Here is a 23238-nt window from a genome sequence, read left to right on the forward strand (position 1 = left end):
TAAAATGTGCCTTTAGGAATTCCTGTTAATAAAGACCAAAAGGCTTGTATCAGAACTCCCCAGTTAGGAATATATATTGTTTCACTGTTAAGTTTTTGTGCCTTGGTTTGCATAATCTTTTGGGCACTGTTTGCTGTTACTGGTGAAATAATAAAATACACATGAAGTAGAGATTTTTAACAAAGATGAAAAACAAATCAGTTCAGACTAAGGGGCCCTTTTTGAGATTATATTTAGATATATAAATTATTGTTTCCTGCCTGTAGCAGACTTTTTAATGGGGATTTGGATGTCTTTGTACCAGGAAGTGTTATGTTATACATACAATGAGAGGATTTTATGAATCAATTAAAATCAGAAATTATGTGGAAAAGGCCTATTTTAATCATAGCGAAGTTACTGGGATTTCTTTTAATGGAGGGGAAAAAAAACAAACCATGGTTGCACGAGTAGTGAGTGGTAGCCTGTAATGAGAGAAACAGGCAACACGTTTGAGTGACCACTGCATAGAATTTGTTTTTAATGTGTATCTTAACCTTATGCCATTATAGATCTTTTTTTTTTTTTTTTACTCTTGCTTCTCTACTAAATAAATAAATAAACCTCAGTCAAGTGGATCGTATTATTCAAATAAACTGTTATTGTGGCCATGAATTTGCTCATGTAAGCGCCAGAGTTTACTGTACTCCCTCTGCCAAAGAAGTTATTACAAATTCTTTTTTGTCTACAAGGTCCATAAATCTGTTAAACCTGGCTCTGGCTTTGGCTCAAGCAGTGTGCAGCTACTTAGGCAGAACCAGACCCGTCAGTCCCTGATAGGAGAGGGCATGGTCAGTTATACCTGACAGTTGTTCATTGCCTTCATACCTTCAGGAAAGTTTGAGAGACCTTTTGTGTGTGTGTGTGTGTGTGTGTGTGTACAGTACTATACACTTACATCCCCAGGACCAGAAGCACAGCTACAGAATGTAAATATATGGCCAAAATAATTCATTTATTTTATATCTATATATAAATAAAAATATTTTGGATATAAATTTGCATTCTGTAGATGTTTCTGGTCCTGGGGATGTAAGTGTGTAAGAAGGGGAAAACACAGACATGTTGTTTTCTCTACCCCACTTGTGGAATGCCTGGATGGGGATTGCTGTGTCTTCTGTGAGTTAGGAGCCATGCACATCTCAGTGAAACCAACTCAGGCAGGGTCCTTCATGGAATCCCTCTCCCAAGCCAGGAGTGGTATATCTATAGGGGGGAGGGATAGCTCAGTGGTTTGAGTATTGGTCTGCTAAACCCAGGATTGTGAGCTCAATCCTTGAGGGGGCCGCTTAGGGATCTGGGGCAAAATCAGTACTTGGTCCTGCTAGTGAAGGCAGGGGGCTGGACTCGATGACCTTTCAGGGTCCCTTCCAGTTCTATGAGATAGGTATATCTCCGTGTGTGTGTGTATCTATCTATCTATCTATCTAGACCCAAACCAGTAGAAGCACAGGACCCCTGGTACATCTTTCAGTCTATCCTATTGTCTGATGCAATAAGACAAACACCCTGCCTTGGGCAGTGGTATGCAGGAGCACAGCTGCAACCATTGTCCATGCCGTTCATTCATTGCCCTTCCTCAATAGTGCCTGAAACAGAAAAGTACTCAGGTGGACTCAGGAGAAGAACTTATGGGGGCAGGCAGCACAGAACTCCCTCCTCCCTTCTTCTTTTTAGGGATTTCCCCAGCAGATTGCTGTGAGCTCAGCTCCAGGGTATTCGTTGCCCTTCTAGGGCAGGAGTGTGATTCCTCCAGCAGATTTTGAGTTACTGCCAGTCCTCAGTAGAGCACTGAGGTCAGATGAGGGCCAAATCCTGAGATTTACCAGATGACCCAGATCTGGCATAGTAATTTTTCTCCATGGTTGGCCACCTCTGTATAGATTCAGTCAAAGCTTCCCTCTCAGGAGATGCAGGAAAAGCATTCAATTCTGGGCATAAGAAAGATCAGGTACAGGGAATCAGATTGCTGCCCCTCAGTTAGCAGATCCCCATCTGTTCTCCCAGCAAGAATTGTCCCATTAACCCATCAGAGTCTGATGGTGAGCATTCATTCAGGCAAACAAGAAATGGAAAATGGGAAGGATGTACAAAAACTAGTCTCCATGGTCATTAGGCACCTTCTCTTCTCCAAGTCTTCACAGAATTAAAAAGGGCATCCTTAAAAAGTCTGTGGTATGCCAGAAGACTAAACTTGGTTGAAGACACAGGAATCCTTCCTCTTGTCTCTTCAGAGTCTCTGGATGCCAGTTCTCTAGGGAGGGGCAGATTTAAGAGAAGGAAATACAAAGTGTCCTCCTTAGATTCAGAACAGGAACCACAGGAGGAAGAAAAGCAGGAAAACTCTTCTAGTTAAAAGTTTGTGCCCAGGCAGTATTGGCATGGATCCAATTCATGTCATGAAATCCTCACATTTGGTGAGTTACAGCACAAATAAGTGACTTGAGTTTAAATCACTGCTGAATAATAATCTAGACACTGTTTTTTAAACACACAGTACAATATAGTGCAATGTTCTTAACTTTTGCTTTTATTGACACTTTTTGACTTCCATGGTCTAGGCATACTTAATCCTGCCTCAGCATGGAGGAGGGTGTATTAGATGACTACTTGAAGTCCCTTCTAGTTCTACATTTCTATGATTTTATAGGAAATTTGTAGCAAATTGTGATAGGCATTCTAAAACTAAGAAGAGGGTAAACACAAAAAACTGAATATTACATTTATTCTTGTGATTATCTGTCTTTTGCGTGTTACAGAGAATTTCAAACTGATTATCTTCTATGTGACTGTAACATTTTGTGGCTGCATCAGTGGTTAAAGGAAAGAAATATAACAGTGCGTGAAACTAAATGTGCTTACCCCAAGTCATTGCAAGCACAACTAGTAACATCAGTTAAGCAGGAGCTTCTAACATGTGGTAAGAATTCTGGCTAAATGACACTTAATTATTAATGCATACTGGGTTTGTTTAGTGTGAGTAGCTAATCCTTTATTTTTTCTGCTTTCCTTCAATTTGGCACTTCTATGTAGTGTTTATAGTGATTCCTTCTACTAAGCTGGTCCACAGATTGACAGTAGTCTTAAGACTGCCTTGCTGCTTCTGGTATCAGAGAGAGAGAGTTGTTGTCTAGGCCCCTGATCTTACCCTTGGAGGAGCAATCCTTTAAAAAACAGCAGTTAAACTTGACTTCTTACATGAAAAATAGAGAACTGGTGGGTTTGTCCTCCATTTCCCAGGTTTTTCTGGCAGACTGCTTAGATCTGAGTTATGCAAAACCCTCCAAGTCTAAAACCCTAATTGTTAAAAGGAGAGAGATTGATTCTCCTATTCACCTCCCTCCTTATCTTTCCTGGAGACCAGTCAATCCATAAAAGAGCCAAATAAGAAATCTAAGATGTCCTGAAATAAAACAGTAAATTCCAAGAGAAGAAAATCAGAAGAAACCTGCTGCTTTGCTGGGCCAGTTGTCTGGTTCAGTGCTAGATGCACAGAGAAGGAACCTCAGGAGAAACTTCCTTTAGCAGTTTTTTCAAAGAATATTGAGGAGTTTGTTAGCATTCCTAGGTCTTCCCCCAAATTATCCTTAAAGAGGAAGAACAAGAAGAATCAAGTTGGTGGGTCACTGAAACCCCTAGAAGTATTGCCCATCAGGCTCAGAAAGGACCCTTGCATTCCCCTAACATAGCTATGCAGTCACACTCAAAGCTGAGTTGAGTGGGACTGTGCAGCTGAGGTTGATCATGGCCAGCTAAGACACTTTAAAGGTATTTGATTGTGTCTGCAATAGGTGTAAAATCAAGACCGTATTACATTTAGGTAGCATGTTTTCCAACACTACCTATTTTCCTAATCTAGATAGTTCCAGTGGTTATGTGAGACTTGAGAGGGCTACATAAAGAGAGCACAAAGAACATGATTTAAGTATTAAAATTGTGGTAAATTCCATCTGTTTTTGTACGGTTCAGTACTCTAATTCAGGACTAACTTCTCTGAATGATGTGCTGAGAACTGCATACAAATTACTGTTAGGAGGATTACTTCTCATTCTGTTGTCAAAACTGGGAGTTATCAAGAATATTAAGCTCTCGGTATAAACCAAGTATACTACTTTCCTATCAATCAGTGATTGTAAAGTTCATGCAGTATGGGACTGGGAGTGAGGGCCTGTGGGTCTCTGTTTACCAGTTCACTCTGGGATCTTGAGAAAATTGCCTAAATTTACCAATCTGTAAATCTTAAACATATTAACATATATCACTTGTAATTTTGAAGGTTGCTTAATATTTGTAAAACAACCATATATAAATGCACAGAATTATTTTATTTGTATTGCCTCCCCCCCGCCCCTGGAACTAGGCTGGCAAACAGCTTCTGTAATTAATTAAACTGACTGAATACAGTTTTTGAAATATATAGTTAGCCCATTGGAGGTCAATTGAAGATGTGAGTCATTATGAAATACAGTTTGTTTAAATCCTTCCCAGCTCTTTTTTTTAAAAAGCCAGCTAAGAGAGAGATCTGATTATATCAAACTATATTCCAAAGAAAAAAACATATTTCTTCTTTTTATGAATATTAAAATTAAGGGTTTTTTTTGTTAGAGTGGGTCTATAAAGCATAGTATCTAACTATATTTTTAAATTTGAAGTTTTGTTGATTTTTTTTTTTTTTTTTGGTCTCTTGGTTTCTAGAACCTCCTCTTGAATTACCATCTTTCTACATGACTCCATCTCATCGTCAGGTTGTCTTTGAAGGAGACAGTCTGCCCTTCCAATGCATGGCTTCATATATTGATCAAGACATGCAAGTACTGTGGTACCAGGATGGGAAGATTGTTGAAACTGATGAATCTCAGGGTATTTTTGTTGAAAAGAACATAATTCATAATTGCTCACTGATTGCAAGGTAAATTCCTTGTGAAAAACATCTGTGTAGAGTAGACCCTTCTTCTCCTCCCCCCCCCCCCCCCCCCCCCCCACACTTGTCTTGGTTCATATTGCTTAGTAAAGTAGTTGGTGGCAAATAGCCTCTTCTCAGTTTGTTTTAATGTGAATATATAAACTGCAACAGTGAAGGTTTGGAAGAAATGCCCCCGTCAGACAGTATTACATAATGGCAATTCATAGTCGTCATGACAGTGAATAATCATTGGGCTAGAGAGAGTGTGAATGACCCTATATAACCTGGTGGTTAGGGCACTGAGTTCAAGTCTCTGCTCCAGTGACCATTTAATTATTTATACAAATTGGAACAGCTTCAACAGGAGAGATTGAGATCCACACCAGAATTTCCCATATACCAGTGCCTATGGCATGCTCTTCTGTATTAAAGGAAATGCAAGTTCAAATCCCTTCCACACTCGTGGGACGGGGGGAATTGAGTCTGCGTCTCCCACATCTTAAGTGAGTGCCCTAAACACTGGGCTAATTTTTTTTTTTTTTCTTTGAGTGGTTGCAGATGTATATTCCACGCAGATATGCTCATACCCAGGGCATCAAAGCCAGAGATCTCTGCCTAGCAGTATTCCTCAGAGCAGTGCTCATGCTCTGTGCCTCCAGCTCCTCCCCAGGCTATTTAAGGGCTGAGAGAACACCCATGGAACCATTTATTAACAATGGACAAGATAAGTTAGGAGTGATGAACTAAATAGTAGGTTGAGCGTAAACAATGCATGCACAGGGCATGCTGCACAGGTATTGGTTCCTTCAAAGTAACCAAACCAATCCCAAAATGCCTGATGCGATGTAATGTGTAGATGTACATAAAGGAAGAGGTTTTCTGTGTAACTTTGGGTGTGTGGTATGCCCAAAACCCACCCCATATACTTGTGTCTGATCAACTAAACATAGCGTTGCTGTATGCCAAATAAAGGAACCTGAGTGACAAAATCTGGAACTGAATTGTAATTTTTGGATCCCAGAGAACTGGATGAAGTGTTCTCCCAGAACTGGACAAGGTGTTCTGGTTAAGCAGAGTGGAAAAGATCTCAGAGGAACTCCCAGTAAACTTCCTGTGTTACATCAGCATATGGAGTAGCTCAGATTGTGCCTCCACAGAGGCTGCGGGCGCATTCAATGAGGGCCCAAGCAATTTTGATAGCATGCCTCAGTGATATTTCAGTTTTGGACACTTGCAGGGCTGCTACCTGGTCTCTATGCATATTTTTTTTTTTTTTTTTTAACCAGTCACTATGGAATTTCTGCTGTGTCTAGGTCGGTCATTTTTAAGTAGACTTTGATTCCCAGCTCTTGAGTGCTGCTTGTGAGTCACCTGTGTGGAAATATATTTCTGCAAATCCTCGAAGAAAAGACACTTACCTGCCTGTTTTGTAAGTGGTGGTCTTCAAGATCTGACTACAGATGTGTATTCCATGACCCACCTTCAGTCTTCTGCATTGGAGTCTCTATTCTTGACATTCGATACAAAGGAGCCAGGAGGGGAGGACGCGGCAGTGAGGATAGCTCTGCTCTTAAATAGTGAGCACTACCCCATAAGTAACATTAGGCAAAGTTCTCTGGCTTTGGTGCACTGAGTGAACACATATCTGAGTGGAAAGCACATCTGCACCCACACCTGGAGGGACAACAGTTACAATACAGGTAAGTAACCATCTTTTATGAGACTACCACCTCCCCTTCTCCTCAGTCTGTTTGTTAGACCCAAAACAGATATTATCAACTCACTACGTTTTTTTGCAATTTTTGTATTCAGATCAACTCAAACCAAAATTTTCGTTTTGGAAAAAAAAAAAAAAAAGTCGCGACCTGCTCTACCGCAGCTGCTTCAGTCTTCAGCGGCTGGTCCTTCACTCCGAGAGGGAGTGAGGAACCCGCCGCCGAATTGCCACCAAAGAGCCGGATGTGCTGCCCCTCTCCGTTGGCCGTCCCAAGCACCTGCTTACTGGGCTGGTGCCTGGAGCCAGCCCTGCTTATTAGATCTTTGCCACAGTTAATTACTAGTTCTTGGGCTCCTGGGTAGTTGGTCCCCAGTTTTTGTAAGGCCATTCACAGAGAATTACTGAGCTGCTGCTTCTTTGGTCTTTCTGAGCACTATTCATCTTTTAATAAATGCTTTTCATACATTTTGCTGAAGTTCAATAATACATTTTTTTTGTCTTCATAGTGCCTTGACTATCTCAAATATTCAAGCTGGATCCACTGGCAACTGGGGTTGTCATGTGCAAACCAGACGTGGGAATAATACAAGAACTGTAGACATTGTGGTGTTAGAGAGCTCTGCACAGTATTGCCTTCCAGAGCGGGTTGTCAACAATAAAGGAGATTTCAGGTTGGTGACAGCAAATTTGTTTCATGAAGAAGTGTTGTTTGTTTGATTCTGCTTTTCAATTAGGAGGTTATGCTGAAAGGCACCTTACTGGTGTGCGCTCCTGCATAAGATGTAATGAGTTCTCACATTTCTAATTATACTAAATTAGAATATGTCCGAAAGAAATGCAAGCAATGATATTGTGAAATATTGGTACATTTTAACCCATATTGCACAAATCCTTTAGAAAAGAAATTGACAGTAAAATATGATATTCTAAATATGTAAATATAGCTGAACAGAGTTTTTGAGGTGGCTTGTAACTTAAACTTGGAACACAGGGTAGTACAGGGTTTTTCTTCAATATTAGTATTTTACTTCCAAGTTTTTCATTGTCTCCCATATATGAAATCAGTACAACAGTACTATGAAATATCTGGTCCTTTTAAATAGTACAATAATTGTAATGAGTGCCATCTCCTCTTTATAATTGTTTGTACTGCCAGTGGCTGCTCTAGTTTTCCATTGTGTTGGGTCTTGTTTTTATTCTTTACTTATTTATCTTTTCACCTGTTTTCCCTTTTCTGATCTCTTTGCTGCTGGTCACGCTAACAACACAATACTTCTGGAGGTGCCAGCTATCACAATTAGATTCCCTATATGTAAGGTAATTCTTTTTCTAACTTCTCTTTTGCGCCTTACTGCAGTATTTCCCGGTGAGAAACAAAATGTTGTTAGCATGCCTCTCTTCTATTGGTGCTATTTTTTACGTTTATAGACGTTTTTCTTATGAAAAAGAGTGATCACTCTTATGATTCATTTACTTGTGCTGGCTTAGAAGGTACTTCCTGGTATTGTTTTTCTTTTGTAAACCTCTTTCCTATTATCCCACCCCCCATCACTAAGTTGGAGCTCTTTGTAGCTCGTATCTAACTTCTTTATAGGCAATTGATTCAAACAGAGCCATTCAGTTATACAGTTCTGTAAATTTTAAGTGAGATACTGCTTACTTGCATCACACTGTTGTTACTAGAGTAATAGTGCTTTTTGGAGCAGAGCAATTCCATCCTGGATTGGATGCTTGAGACAGCTATTGATCCCCTTCTATCTTCAATTAAATGTGCACACCACATTGTAGCCAGCTGATTAACGTATAGATGGCAGTGCATAATGCTATGCAGGTGTAACAGAAATCCATCAAAATACATGGCGCCATCTAGAGTCAAATACACCATGCCATCTGAGGACTTGATATGTCTGGAGGAATCCGCTTTGCTACTTATCCGTTGCTGTGGGTAAAATGTGCACAGTAAGGTTTTGGTTTTTTTTCCTTTTTCCCCTTTCCCCCTAAAGCTTTTCTCCTGCCCTCCCCCCGCCCCCCCCGGAATATATTCAGCATCCCCCAGCGCACACTTAGAACCTCTGATCTAAAAGAGCTTACATTTTTCACCAGGATTCATCACTGAATTTGGTCCACTAGTTGGATCATTAGCTTCCCTGGCTTGGGGCCGGCTACTGCCAGAGAGTGCGACGTGAACGCTGATAGGAATCAAACCTCCAATACATAAGCATAAGGAAATACTTTTATTTAGCCTCATTAATCCATTTTGGGATGAAATTTTGGATTCTGTTGAAGACAGTGGGAGTTTTGCCATCAACTTCAGTGGAACCAGATTTCACCCATGATGTCTAATGTATCTGACTTTCTACCTTTTTGGATTGATTTTAAATCTCAACCTTCCCTTTCTAAAATTAAATTATTTTGTAGTTGAAAGGCTTACTCTAATACACTTGCACTCTGGTGATACTGCGACCACCCCTGTGTAAGCTTGTAGAAAGGGTCTTCTCAGGTTCTCCTTCAAGTGATGGTCCCTAGTGTATTCCACTGAGGGTTATGCACATGCACTTGGAGCTGGAGTGTCTGATGGTCCACGCCTGCGCCCTTGCACTGCCTCATGGTTTCGCCCAAGGTGATAAAGGGCGGGGCAGACCAACCACGTCTTGAGTTCCTTCTCACCATTGCTTGATCCGAGCCGGAGCTTCTGCTTTTCTCTCATTGTTGGTGATGCACTTTCCAAACTTTCTAGGAAAACTTTTTATTCTTGTACATAGTTAGGATTTTACTGATTTTTGTAGTAATTTTAGTGTTCATGGTCATTTTTATAGGATTAAGGACTTTGTGGTGCTGTTTCGGCAGTTTCCTGCCAACCCTCCCTCCCCCAGCACCCGTGTCTGGGGATGGGAAGGTTGCTGCAACAACTGCAGGATCAACCAGGTTGGCCAGATTGGAGTTGTGGCCCTAATATTCACCTTCAGAACCATCTCACTCAACCTGGAAGGAATCCTCTGTCTCACTGCCCCATCCTTTGTTGAGTAGATGTCCGGAACCGGGGCTGGACGATACGCCAGTCAACCCGGCTCCTACAGTACCAGTGGATCTGGAGAGATTCCCCTCGTTGTCCCCAGACGCAGCTGTGTCATCAATGCCCTCCTCTTCCCCAGATGACTACCGTCAATTTCAGGAGAATAACTAATGTTCTGCAGATCCCATTGGAGGGAGGTGCACTACAGTCAGCAACAACTACTAGACAACTTGCATGCATCAGTTTCGGCCAGAGTGACCCTTTCGATCAATTATGCCATTCTCTAACCGACATGCACCGTGTAGTCTACTCTGATCATGTTCTCCCCACCCCAAAGGGGGCCGAAAAGAGGTACTATGTACACCCTCCTCCCCCCCCCCCCCCCCCCCCCCCGCCACCAAGGAGGTCTGAGTTTCTGTTCTTCTATTCTCTGCCTAATTCCCTGGTGATCTAGCCTGATACAGAGCAGGCCAAACAGCTTCCACGCTCCACCCCCTCTGACAAAGGAGGGCAAGAGGTTAGACCTTTATGGGTAGAAAGGTCTTTACCTTGGCCAGCCTCCAGTCCCGTATCTCAAACTACCTAGCGCTAATGGCCAAATATGACTTTTTGAGCTTTGGGCAGATGGCAGATTTTTGCAGATAAACTACTTCAGCAGGACTGTGCCTGCTTCCAGGCTATTTTGGAGGAGAGCAAGTTCGTCTCTAGGACCATACTTCAGGCTGCGATTGATTCCGCAGACACGTCCTCGTGTACAGTGATGACTGGAATCCTCATGAGGAGGGAATCCTGGTTACATTCCTCAGGCTTGTCTAGAGAGGCACAGAGCACAGTTGAGGATCTCCCTTTTGATGATTCACACCTCTTCATCCAGAAGACAGATGATTCCTTACACTCACTGAAAGGTTCTAGAGCCACCCTACAATCCCTAGGCATTTATATACCAGTGCCTAAATGAAAATTTTATGGCCCGCTGCCTATGCAATGCTATAAGACTCCCCAGATTTACCACCAACAGGCATATTAACCTCTACAGAAGCGCCTGAAGATCTACAGCTCTCATCTGCCTGGTCCACCAGTGCAATCCTCTGCACAGCACACCCAATTTTTGGGTAAGTGATATTTCTAAGTGCATCTAGAGAGCCTTCAATTTTGTACTCCTACACTCTTGCCAAACACCCGTTTCGAAGGCCATCTCAAATTATTTCTACCAGCATGGAGTGTGATAACAATGGACAAATTGGGTTCTGGATGTCATTCGACACAGCTATATGATAAAGTTTGACACCACCTCCTTCATATCCCCCGTTCTGATCCTGTTTCAGGGATCACTCTCATGACAGTATTCTTACCCTAGCGGTGGTCTGTGACGGGTTGGATCACAGACACCCCCTTTGGGACATCTGATGTGTTGAGACTACCCTTGAGCCTGTTTTCCCTGGCAGTTTGGGATTTCAGCATTCTGCCTGGTTGTGCCAGACACACTAGCCTACTACAAACACAGACCCAGGTCTGAACAACATCCCCCAAAAGCTGCAGGCTTAACTGAAAACAGCTTAAAAAGTGTTCCTGTCTCCAACACTCGAGTACCCAACTCCCAATGGGGTTCAAACCCCAAAAAAATCTGTTTTACCCCGTATAAAGCTTATACAGGGTAAATTCCATAAATTGTTTTCCCTCTATATCACTGATAGAGAGAGATGCACAGCTGTTCATCCCCCTAGGTATTAATACATACTCTGGGTTAATTAATAAGTAAAAAGTGATTTTATTAAATACAAAAGTAGGATTTAAGTGGTTCCAAGTGATAACAGACAGAACAAAGTGAGTTACCAAGCAAAATAAAATAAAACACGCAAGTCTAAGCCGAATACAGTAAGAAAACTGAATACAGATAAAATCTCACCCTCAGAGATGTTCCAATAAGCCTCTTTTACAGACCAGCCTCCTAGTCTGGGTCCAGCAATCACTCACACCCCTGTAGTTACTGTCCTTTGTTCCAGTTTCTTTCAGGTATCCTTTGGGGTGGAGAGGCTATCTCTTGAGCCAGTTGAAGACAAAGTAGAGGGGGTTCCTTTCTCTTGTGGGTGGTGTCACCTCCCTCCCCCTGTGTAGAATCCCAGCTACAAGATGGAGTTTTGGAGTCACATGGGCAAGTCACGTGTCCATGCATGACTCAGAACTTTACAGGTGGCAGCCATTGTTCACATGCTACCTTGAACATCCCCAGGTAGACTTCTTATGTGGATTGGAGTTTTCCAAGGTCCACTGTTTAAGTGTTTCTTGATTGGGCACTTAACTTGCAAATTCCTTTCTTAAGAAGCTGACCTAATGCCTTACTAAAGCTATTAAAAATCAAACTAGTACACAGCCAATATTCAAAGCTTCAAATACAAAAATGATACACGCATACAAATAGGATGAATATATTCAGTAGCCCATAAACTTTGCAGAGATATGTTACATGGCATATGTAGCATAAAACATATTCCAGTGATGTCATATATACATTCATAAGCATATTTCCATAAAGCATTATGGGGTGGAATGTCACATGGTCTTCCTCCTGCAGAGAGGAGCAGTGGAACCAGCCCCTGCAGGCTTTCAGGGCACAGGGTTCTAGTCCAAATATTTCCTGGTGCTTGAGAAGCAAGGGAGGTGGAGACCAATCTTGGAATTCTGACGCCTTAATTATTCAGTTCTCAAGCTGAAATTCTGTGTGATCACACTTATGGCCATCATTCCCTAGCTAGAAAAAGGCATGTGGTTTACAGCTTTCGATTATGCAGGATGCCTACTTCCATGTTGATATCCACTCAACCCACAGACAGTTCCTGAGGTTCACGGTGGTCTGTGAGACTTCAAATACAGGGTCCTCCCATTGAGACATACCACTGCTCCACGAGTCTTCACAAAAGTTTTCTCTGTGATAGCGGCTTGCCTCCGATGGCAAGGAGTCCTTATTTTTCCTTACCTAAATGACTGGCTGTTGGCGGTGCGATCCAGAAAGGAAGTTAATGTATTGACATCCCAGCTCCTTACACTCCTCTCCTACCTAGGGGTAAGGGTGAATGTTGAGAAATCGACTTTGCACCCTATACGGTCACTGGAGTTCAGTGGAGCACTCATCAGTGCAACCTCTGCATGTACTTATCTGCCAAAAGTCAGGTTCTAGACCTTACTGGACCTGTTCCCTTCAGTGACATCCAACCCTTCGATCTCAACTAGAACTTGCTTTTCCCTTCTCGGCCACATGGCAGTGTGCACGTATATCACAACCTTTGCTAACCTGTGCTTCTGCTGTCTACAAATATAGCTGTAAGGTGTCTACTCCCCCATGCACCAACCCATGGACACCGTTCTCACCATCCCAGAAGATGACCACCAGAAGTCATCTCTTTCCTTTGATTGTGGACAGTCCTGCTCCAAGTTTGATGCAGTGAGCCCTTCCTCCAGTCCTCCCTGAGTGTGACAGTCATAACAGATGCATTGCTCGACAGCTGGGGAGCCCACATGGGAGATCGCATGATACAAAGAACTTAGACCACTCAAGACGGAAGGCTGCATATTAAGATCCTGGAACTTTGGGCAGTATGCAAGGCATGCCGCATATGTTTACCATCCATCCATTCTCATCATGTTCTCGTCATGTCTGACAGCTACGATTTACTATAGAAATGAGCAAGAAGGCACAAGGTTCCAGTGGTGTGCTTGGAAGCATTGTGCCTCTGGAAATGGTGCATTGCCCACAATATCCTCTTGGTGGCTGGCCTACCTACCAGGGACCCAGAACATGATTGCTGATGGTCTCCGCAGGAACTTTGCAATTCACCACAAATGTGAATTGTACGGCATGGTAATAGTGGACATTTTTGGTCAATGGGGAGCTCCTGTCACGGACCTCTTTGTATCTCAGACCAACACCAAGTGCATTCAGTACTGCTCAAGGGGGGGACTCAATGCCCACTTGCAGAGCGACACCCTGGTCATTGATTGGTTGGACTGGATCAACTATGCCTTCCCTCCCCTACCACTTCTGCCAGGCATCCGTCACAAACTCTAGGAGAAGGCGATGGTTATCCTGATCGCTCCATTCTGGCCTCACCAGTTCTGGTTTCCTCTGCTTCTCTGCATGTTGAAACATCTGCTCCCGACATTTCCGGAACTGCTCACACAACACAATGGTAGACTCAGACACCCAGCTCCAGGGACAATTTATCTGACAGCTTGGTTTTTGGATGGATGCTTCCGCTAGCATGAGAATGTTCGTTGGCAGTACAAAATATCCTCTCCAGTAGCAGGAAGGACTCCACGAGGTGATCCTATTAAATGGGTGCATTTCACAGAATGGTCTTGCACCCAAGCTGTTGGCATCCCAATTCTCTTAGACTATTTCCTGTATCTGAAGGCCTCAGGACTCGCTGTCAACTCCATCAAGGTTCATGCAGTGGCTTTTAGCATTTTCCACCCTCTGGTGGAGGGACATTTGGTTTTTACTCACCTTTTGAATACCTGATTCTGGAAGGGCCTTGTACGTAAATACCCACCCATTCAGCCTATCACTCCTCAGTGGGACTTCAACCTTGTCCTTAAGTCATTAATGAACTCTCCCTTTGAACACCTGGCCTCCTGCCCCCTCTCTCTTTTTTCCATTAATGTTGCTTTCCTGGTTTCTTTCACCTCTGCAAGAAGGATTGGCAAACTGGGAGCCATGATGGCAAACCCCCCTTTCAGCATGTTTCATAAGGACAAAGTTTCACTGTTCTTGTGTCCCAAATTTCTACCAAATGTGGTTTTCCACTTCCATCTCAACCAACCCATATATTTGCCAAACTTCTTTCCCAAAGCACATGCCTCAAATGAGGAACAGTGGCTTCACACCCTTGATGTCCATAGGGCTCTGGCCTTTTACCTACAAAGTCTTTCTGGAAGTCTCCTAGAATATTTGTTGTCACAGTGGAGAGAATTAAAAGGCAGGCCATCTTCACCCAGAGAATCTCAAAGCAGGCCTTAGGGTGCATTACGCTCTGCTATCAATTATCGAGATGGTCCCATTCCACGAAAGTGTGAGCATCAACTGCCGCCGCACTCCACAACATGCCCCTTGCGGGCATATCTAAGGCGGCCACGTGGAGTTCAATACACACCTTTTCTTCTCATTATGATCTAGTGCATGATTCTTCATGGATGCCTCGTTTGGTGCAGCAGTCCTCTTCTTCACCCCTCTTCCTAACTAGGATACTGCTTGTTAATCACACTCAATGGAATACAAGAGGGACCACCACTCAAAGAAAATGGGGAGGTTACTTACCTGTAACTGGAGGTTCTTCAAGATGTGTGGTCCCTATCTGTATTCCAATCCCACTCTCCTTCCCCTCTGCTGGTAGATTTGTGGCGGAGAAGAAACCGAAGATGATGTCAATCTGTCCCATCCTTTATCGCCTTGGGCAAAACCATGAGGTAGTGCAAGAGCGCATGCACACACTGATGGACGCTACTACTTTGAAAAGCTCCAGGTGCATGCTCATAACTGTCTTTGGAATGCTGATAGGGACTACACATCTCAAAGAACTTCCAGTTACAAGTAAGTGACCTCCCCTTTCTCACATTTTTAGCAGTATTGTTTGGGTGCATCACATCCTTTTTGTTGAGTGTTGCTCTGCTATTAGCTCACTTTTGCCTGTCATCCTCTTTCCCTTGTCTTCATCCTTCCTGATGAAATACATAATAAAATTTGAGATCTGGGAGCTTTAACTTTTATATTTGAGGGAAGGGACTGTTACCTTACTTTAATATTCCTTGGCCTCTCTTCTTCCCCACTACTCCCTTCAATTGAGTAACTGTCTTACTTTGCTTCCCTGTTCTGTGCTGAAGTCCTGCAGTGATAGCTCAGTGGTTTGAGCATTGGCCTGCTAAACCGAGGGTTGTGAGTTCAATCCTTGAGGGGGCCGCTTAGGTATCTGGGGCAAAATCAGTACTTGGTCCTGCGAGTGAAGGCAGAGGGCTGGACTTGATGACCTTTCATGGTCCCTTCCAGTTCTAGGAGATAGGATATCTCCATATATTATTATAAGACTCAGTCAATAAGCCTGTTTATTTCATTGTTAATATTTGCTAGTTAAGGGTTTACACTGACTCCCAAAATAGCTACAGTCATGCAAGCATATAGGAAACTCTTTTGTTGTATTTGTTAATTTTAAAAAATTAGAAAGTAGAGATGCATATAAAGGACTAAGTGCCAAACAATTTAAAAAAATAATCTTAAAACTAGCTTATGTTTTGACTAGGGGAAAAAAGGATTTATTTGTATTTCTCAAACTAAAACTTCTAATGCATTTTTATAATGTCTAAAAGTACTTTCACTGAGCTAAAATTCATAGTTTGAGACGTAAGTATTGGTCTAAAGGATATTTTGTATGATCAAGCTCCATAATGGAATTACTGATAAAGTCAATAATAACAGTGTAATGTGAAAATAAAGGAGCACAGTAAAAATCTTCCTCTTAGTGATTTCTGTTTGTTAGGGAAAATGTATTATATTGGGGAATAGGAGTTTACTTCCTGTCTTGAGTCTGAAAAGTGAAGAAAATTGAACAGATGCGAGCTGTATTCATTAAAGAACATACACAGTCATTTAAATCACTTATGGTTTTTTTTATGATACAATTGTGAATTTTTCTTTTCTGATTTGCCATTAGAGGTAGAAACAGATGGTAAAGGCTTATTTTAAAGTGTATTCCATTAAATTAACCTGTGCTGCTCAGTGATTGTTCACTGTAATAGGATTTTGCCCCTCTGGAATTCACTGGAAGGAAATAGGGTTTCAGAAAATTCTCATTCTATCAGGGGGTTCACTATAGCTGGGCTTACTATAGCAGACTTCCATTTGTAGTACTGAAACAGTAATAATAGGGGAATTTTTCACCTTTGAGACTATATGGAAATCAGGCTTTGACTCAAAGAGGAAATTATTCTGAGCAGATGGCTGTAAATGTTCCTAGGTGAATTTACTTTTATAATTTTTAGTTTAGTCAGATAGGTTATAGTTGAAAGTGGCTGGTTGTTTCTGCTTAGAATTTGTTTCAACAGTGAAGTAGGCGACCTGAAATGCAGTTCTTGCCCAGTCAAAAAATAGCATATGCAGGATAGGGCAGAGGAATATTTATATTTGGTTCATTTAGTGGTAGTTTGGTTGACTTGTGAATTTATGAAGACCAGTTCAACATTGTCTTCATAAATACAACTGTTCCATGAGTAGGTGTTGTTTAATATGTCTTTTTAAAAAAAAAAAAAAACCCTTGAAATAAGTTATTACTCATGACTATTAAATGTAAATCATGTGTATATCAAAATATATACCAGCTTTTCTGTTTCAATAAATCCTTCAGCTATTCATATATCTTAATATAAAAGATAAGTTGGTTTGAAAATTGCCAAAAATAATAAATCTGAAGACTGACTGGCCCACTGGATTTATAAGATGGTAACCTAAATATAACTTTTTAAAAAAGTACCTAAATGTTAGATCATTAAATCAGAATTTATTATTATAAACAAATTTTGAGAGTTGTTTACATTCGGTTTTGTGTGGGGATTGTAGTTTAAAATTGTAAATATTTTAATTTCATTTTTGGGAAAGAAGACACACAAGCTCATAAAATAGAATCCACTTTTCCTATTTTAAATTCTGTTTTGTGACAGTTCATTTTTTTAAAAAAATTGTAATTTCGACCTTTAAGCTGTGATCTTTTTAGCAATAAATGACTTTTTTAGGAATCTTATTAAACACAAACAGTGTACTTGTTAGCTATTGGGTAAGCAGAGAAAGATACACCTACTCCAGGGTCACTAGAAAATTAAAGGTGCAATAAAACCTTCATTTCCACTTACTGGCCTTGCTGGCTTTGCTGCAGTGAGCCCTCCATGACTAGTAGCATATTTTCCACAAAAGAGGCTCAGATCAGAAGGCCTGCATGTCCTGCTTTGGTTTCATCAGAGAGAGAATCAGAAGCTCAGTCTGTTGGCTCTCATATAACTCAAATTTCAAGTGTAGATGTAAGATGGCTGGGAGATCCTATTCTTTCTCTTGTGAGGCTTCCAGTTCACACACACAATAGGACCATTTTTCTGTTACCCACGGTTCTCAGCACCCAAAGCAGTGGTAACTTAACTGTTTCTCTTAAGAAGATGTCAGGAATAAATCAATGGGGACATAGCTCTTCTGTCTGATAAATGATTGGTACAAACACGAGTGCTTTTCTTTAAAACTTTTTTTTATTAAGTCTCAAGCACACACATACATATATGCTTTCACAATAGGTTCAGAGCATTCCAGACATTTATATTTACCCAAAGTCTGAGATAGCTTCGAGGAATCAGCAACCAGCCTTCCGTGAACCCTCCTTCCATTCAGCTGCTGGGGAGTTTAGGTGCCAGATCCTTGCCCAATTAAAAGCTTCCTCAGACAGCTCCAAAGTGTATCCTTTTGCCTAATCTTTTATAACTTAACAGAACACACAACTCATAGTGACTCCTAGTGGGTCACCATGGTAACCTGGTGGGTCACCAATTCTCCTAATTTCAGCAAACTACTCATTAGAAATGCTTGAATGATAAGAGATATCCATAACAATAAAATGTATATGTTAGGAGCACTTAACCAAGGTTGACTATCCAAACATTCCTTCCATTCTTATGGTCCGTTAACTCTGTCCCATCCTCCCATTCTGATTAGCAGAACTGCAAACATGCAGCTGTTTAACCTTGCCTTTCTGGGCCTAAGATTATTCCTAGTTGTGGTATTTGATTTTCAGCTAGCAATGGCTGGACACATGAAAATGGCTGGACTTCAGTAACGTTAAGTTCTGGGGTTACTCTCCCAGTAAAGGTTGGCTCTGCTAAAAGATTTTAGAGGAGTTCCCCTTTCTCCTTACCTACTGTGATACAGACAGTAGACTCTGAAATAGAGAACATAAGGAGGATCTTAGTGCTTGGCTAAGGAACTCCTGGAGTTCCTAGCTGCCTTGCCCATTAGGACCACCTGATGGAAGAAGTATAGGTATCCCAGATGGGAATCTCCTCTGTCTGAAGAAAGATGTCTCCTTGTTGGCTTCCACTCCTCTACAGAAGGAAAGGAGAAATTATATGCACTTCTTGCATAAAATATATTTTTTGGAATGTCATAACATGTTCCGGAATGTTAAAACTGTTCTGGGAAAGATCCTTTACCCATTACTCAATCCCTTTATAGCAGTGTTGCTCCAACTTTTCCAGTCCTGCCCCCCTTACCAGTAGCAGAATCTGTCCATGGAGCTTGGGTTGAAGGCAGAGCTGGGGGTCAGAGCTGGGGCTAGAGGTGGAGCTGGGTGGGGGGCAGAGCGGGACTGGAAGTGTGGTACTTCCTCCCTGCCCCCATTCGGGGCTGTCCCTGCTGCATGCCCCCGTGGATGTTCCTCCTTGCCTCTTAAGGAGGCTCACGCCACACTTGGAGAACCACTGCTTTTAAAGTGATTTGTTTTGACATCAGTACATGTTTTCCATCCTGATTAAGTCTAAATGATGGCATTTATAGAAATGAAGGTGGGAATGATAAACAACTCTAAACAGCTCCCCATATTGCATGAATGTTGATGGAAGCCCATGTTTGTGTGGGTGGTTACGGGCCTGCTGTTGGGGAAATGAATTTCTTTAAGATAAATTTCTTCTCTTGTCCCTATGGGCTCTCGGCTACTGTAGCAATGGCCACAATATACAAATATAGTCTTGTTCTCTTTCCCACATTGCATCATGTCATCATAAAATGATGCAGCACTTCATTACCACATAATGTTGAGACCTCTGACTGCCACTGAAATTCAAGAACCTCCCTCTCCTATTTTGATGTACTTTAACAACTGATACAGTTTTCCCCTTTGGACTTCTTACTCGCTTTGAGATTCTTTTATGATATCACGGCCAGTGGTGGCCCTATGATACCAACTATCAAGTCCCTATCCATTTATGGGTTGCTCTAGTCAGAGGTCTCCACCTAAACCTGCTATATCTTCTTCAAAATGTGTGAGGGTAGACACTTGCTTTTCAGCTCTTAAATCTGCTTGCCCACCACTGAAAAGCCTGGAAGGTGACGTTTGAAGAGAAGTAGGAATTTGATGATACAGAAGACCTTCAATGTGCGACAGAAGCTAATGTTACTCTTCTGCGTTACCAGTGAAAATGAAGACTACAGCTGTAATGATTCTCAAATTCCATCTCCTCCTCTTTTTGTGGAACCCCCTCTAGTGTGTGCATTCTGTTCCTTCTTCAGACACCGAAATATACCTTTCAAATTTAGACATACTTTGAGATTATCTTAAACCAGATATAGTCGTAATTAAATATGTAATCATTTACTGAACAAAAAGTTCAGGTCTAAAATTACTTTTTTTACCTGCTTTAGGGGAAAATGGCTGGGTTTCAAACTGTTTGAAAACCAAAACAGTCCCTGTTTATCAGTCTGCTAATTCCTAATTCTGTTCAAGGAAAGCTTGCTTTAGTCCTATTTGCTTACTAGGAAGAAAAGTGGAGGTGGTAAGAGAAACTTCAATTGCTCATTCTCAAGAAGGGGACCACATTTTAATTAAGTTTATGTGTTGGGTTGATGGCCTTGAAGTATTTGACATGCCAGATATTTTTCATGGTTTTTAAATCTTCCATTGTTCGTATTGATGGAAATATGCTAATTAGCATGGCTGCTTAACTGTGTATTTTAATATATCATTTGGACTCCTTTATAACATGCTGAGTGACTAATCAGTGCAATGAAATGTTGCCATTTCATTTTTTCTGTATTATCCTATTTTTTTAATGCTTTAAAAAAGAAAGTAAAGGTTAGAGATAGAGAATTTTGTTTGGGGGGTGCATGGTCACAAACCAAATATGGGTGTAGAATATCTGTTTCCTTCCAAGGAAACCTTTTTTTCCCCCCTTTACCTTGTCAATGTAGATGAGAGGTTGTTCTCACATGAAAATTGATTTCTATTCACTGTGACAGCAGAAAATGGTGCGATAAGAGAATATCAAAATTGTGTTGTAGATATATGATGCTGCTCCAGTTGCTTTCAGCTCACTTTAAACTGTCTCCTGTTGATATCTGCAGCTGAGAATCAGCAGACAGATGGAGTAAATCTGAGTTACACTGACACATGTGAGCAGAACAAGTAGAAAAGCTGCAGAACATCTCATAGTGTATGTCACATTCAATTATAGAACACTTAATCTGGAAATCTTGCCGCAAAAATTGAGTAAATTCCCATTTGAAGCAAAACCGCAATCTTTTCTAATGAGTTTTTATATAACTTTTCTTTTTCTCCAGTGTGCAGACTGATGAAAGAATAGAAACAATAGAATACTGACATTAGAACTCATTTTTGTTAATAAATTCAGATACAAATTGCCTGAAAATGCTGAAGGCTAGCCAATGTGGCCTTTTAAATAGTTTGCAGATAGTTCATTCTGAAGTGTCTTTTATATGGTATCAGAGTGCTTAATTCTTTTATTTACTCAATTTTTTACACTTGTCATGTAAATTTGTTTAATCTTTTGCCTTCAACTCTGTAGGTGGCCTAGAACATTGGCAGGCATTACTGCATACCTACTGTGTACTCGTTACTCTGCTGGCAGTGGGATATATCCTGGCAACTCTCAGGATGAGAGAAGAGCTTGGCGCAGATGCGACAGAGGAGGATTCTGGGCAGAAGAGGACTATTCTCGGTGCCAATATGCAAATGATGTTACTCGAGTCCTGTATATGTTTAATCAGGTAATTTGTACTTCTCTATCTTTTGTGAAACTGTTTTAAAATAACTTCAATCAAGATCTTCAATGAAAATAAGATTTACAAAAATCTGCCTCCCCACTGCAATAGGCCTACAACTTTGTCACCGAAGTCACAGAATCCGTGTCTTGAGCCTCCGGCACCTGGGAGCTGTAGGGTCCCCGCCACACCTGGTGGCTGGGAACTGCAGGAGCCTGAGCTCCCAGCCACAGAGGGCAGCAGGGCCGCCCCGGGGTTGCCGCACACCTCCCAGCCCCAGAGCGCAGGGGTGCCCCGGAGCACGGAGCCAGAGCTGCCGTGACCGGTTGGGGTGCCCCAAGATTGGAGCCACTGGTGGTGGGAGGGAACCTGCAGCTCTGAGCCCTCCACCCCTGGGTGAGATGGGGAGCCTGCAGCTCCCCATTTTGTCATGCATATTTTTAGTAAAAGTCACGGATAGGTCATGGGCTTCTGTGAATTTTTCTTTATTGCCCGTGACCTGTCATAGAATCATAGAGTATCAGGGTTGGAAGGGACCTCCAGGAGGTCATCTAGTCCAACTCCCTGCTCAAAGCAGGACCAATCCCCAGACAGATTTTTACCCCAGTTCCCTAAATGGCCCCCTCAAGGATTGAATTCACAATCCTGGGTTTAGCAGGCCAATGCTCAAACCACTGAGCTATCCTCCCCCAGGGGACCTTTACTAAAAATATGCGTGATGAAGTCTTAGCCTTAGTTACAAAGTATCTAGTATTCACTGGATCAGTGTATACACAATTTGTTATCTGACCATGTCTCTTTATTAGCACTTCACAGCTCAGAGCCTAACATTGGAACCTGTGGGATTACACAAAAATTTGGTTTAGCTTTCCTTTCAGAGGCCATCAGATTTTTTTAGTGAATTGGAGAATTCTGATAACCTCTGTAATGGGGTGCACTCACCTCTCGTGAGCACCCCCCGGTCATTGAGTGTGTGCATTCTACAGTTTTTTCTCAATTTCCTCCACTAGTTGCCCCCTGTCAGCCTCTGCACTCCTCAGGTGGGTCTTCGGTGCCTCAGCCCTCTGTCTGAATCATGCAGTCCATATGCAAAATTAAACAAACTCCTTCCGGGGTACACAATCCAAAATGTCTCCAATGTCCTGCACCCCTCCCTGGGCTCAGTCTTTACCCAGTCCAACAGCGCCTATCTGGCTGGGTTTCAAGGCTCCTACTCCAGACTTGAGCAGCACTCTGAGGGCATTTTCCCTGGGGACTCAATACCTCTCCTAAAGTCCTCAGTGACCCCAGCTTTCCTGCTAAGCTCGCAGTTCGCTGACCACAGCTCCCCACTGAGTCAATCTCAGTGCAGCCCCCTTCTCTGGGGTGCCACAGTTCTAATTTTCTTCCTTAAGGCATAGCTACTTCCTCCCAGTGGCTAGTGGGGGGGGGGGGAGAACTGTTCCCACCCCCTGCTCTGTATCCCTTTACTAATTGCTGCTCTGTTTCCCTGGCCCACTTCCCATAGCCCATCCTAGTTGAGTCCCAGCAGCAAGCCAGAAGCTCTTTCCTTGCCCACCCCGGTCCCTGTCGATAACTACTTGTTTAGTTCCAACAGCCAGCTAGGAGCTATTCTTGGGCTCCCCCAGTCCCTGCAACTGATCTGTCCATCCCTTTCAGCCCCTGCAGCCAGCCAAGGAGCATCTCTTGCTTCCCCAGTACCTATCAGCAGACTGAACTCACTCTGGCCGTGCAGCTCCTTTTATATGGGCCTGCTGAGTCCTGATTAGCTGCAG

The 23238-nt window shown here is 42.2% G+C and overlaps 1 protein-coding gene across 5 annotated transcripts in view; it reads left to right on the plus strand.

The window, feature by feature from the left end:
* The window catches only part of ADGRA3 (adhesion G protein-coupled receptor A3), a 103379-nt gene that overhangs the window by 45262 nt on the left and 34879 nt on the right, over positions 1-23238 (plus strand). For 3 of the 5 annotated variants that reach the window (XM_034770687.1, XM_034770685.1, XM_034770688.1), the window contains 4 exons: positions 2799-2959; positions 4735-4948; positions 7166-7330; positions 21268-21469. In XM_034770687.1, the coding sequence (XP_034626578.1) occupies positions 2799-2959; positions 4735-4948; positions 7166-7330; positions 21268-21469 (742 nt within the window). The remainder of the gene's footprint in view (positions 1-2798; positions 2960-4734; positions 4949-7165; positions 7331-21267; positions 21470-23238) is intronic. The other 2 variants (XM_034770690.1, XM_034770689.1) reach the window with 2 other exon arrangements.

The sequence above is a fragment of the Trachemys scripta genome, chromosome 5 (assembly GCF_013100865.1).
Source record: "Trachemys scripta elegans isolate TJP31775 chromosome 5, CAS_Tse_1.0, whole genome shotgun sequence".
NCBI classification, from domain to species: domain Eukaryota; kingdom Metazoa; phylum Chordata; order Testudines; family Emydidae; genus Trachemys; species Trachemys scripta.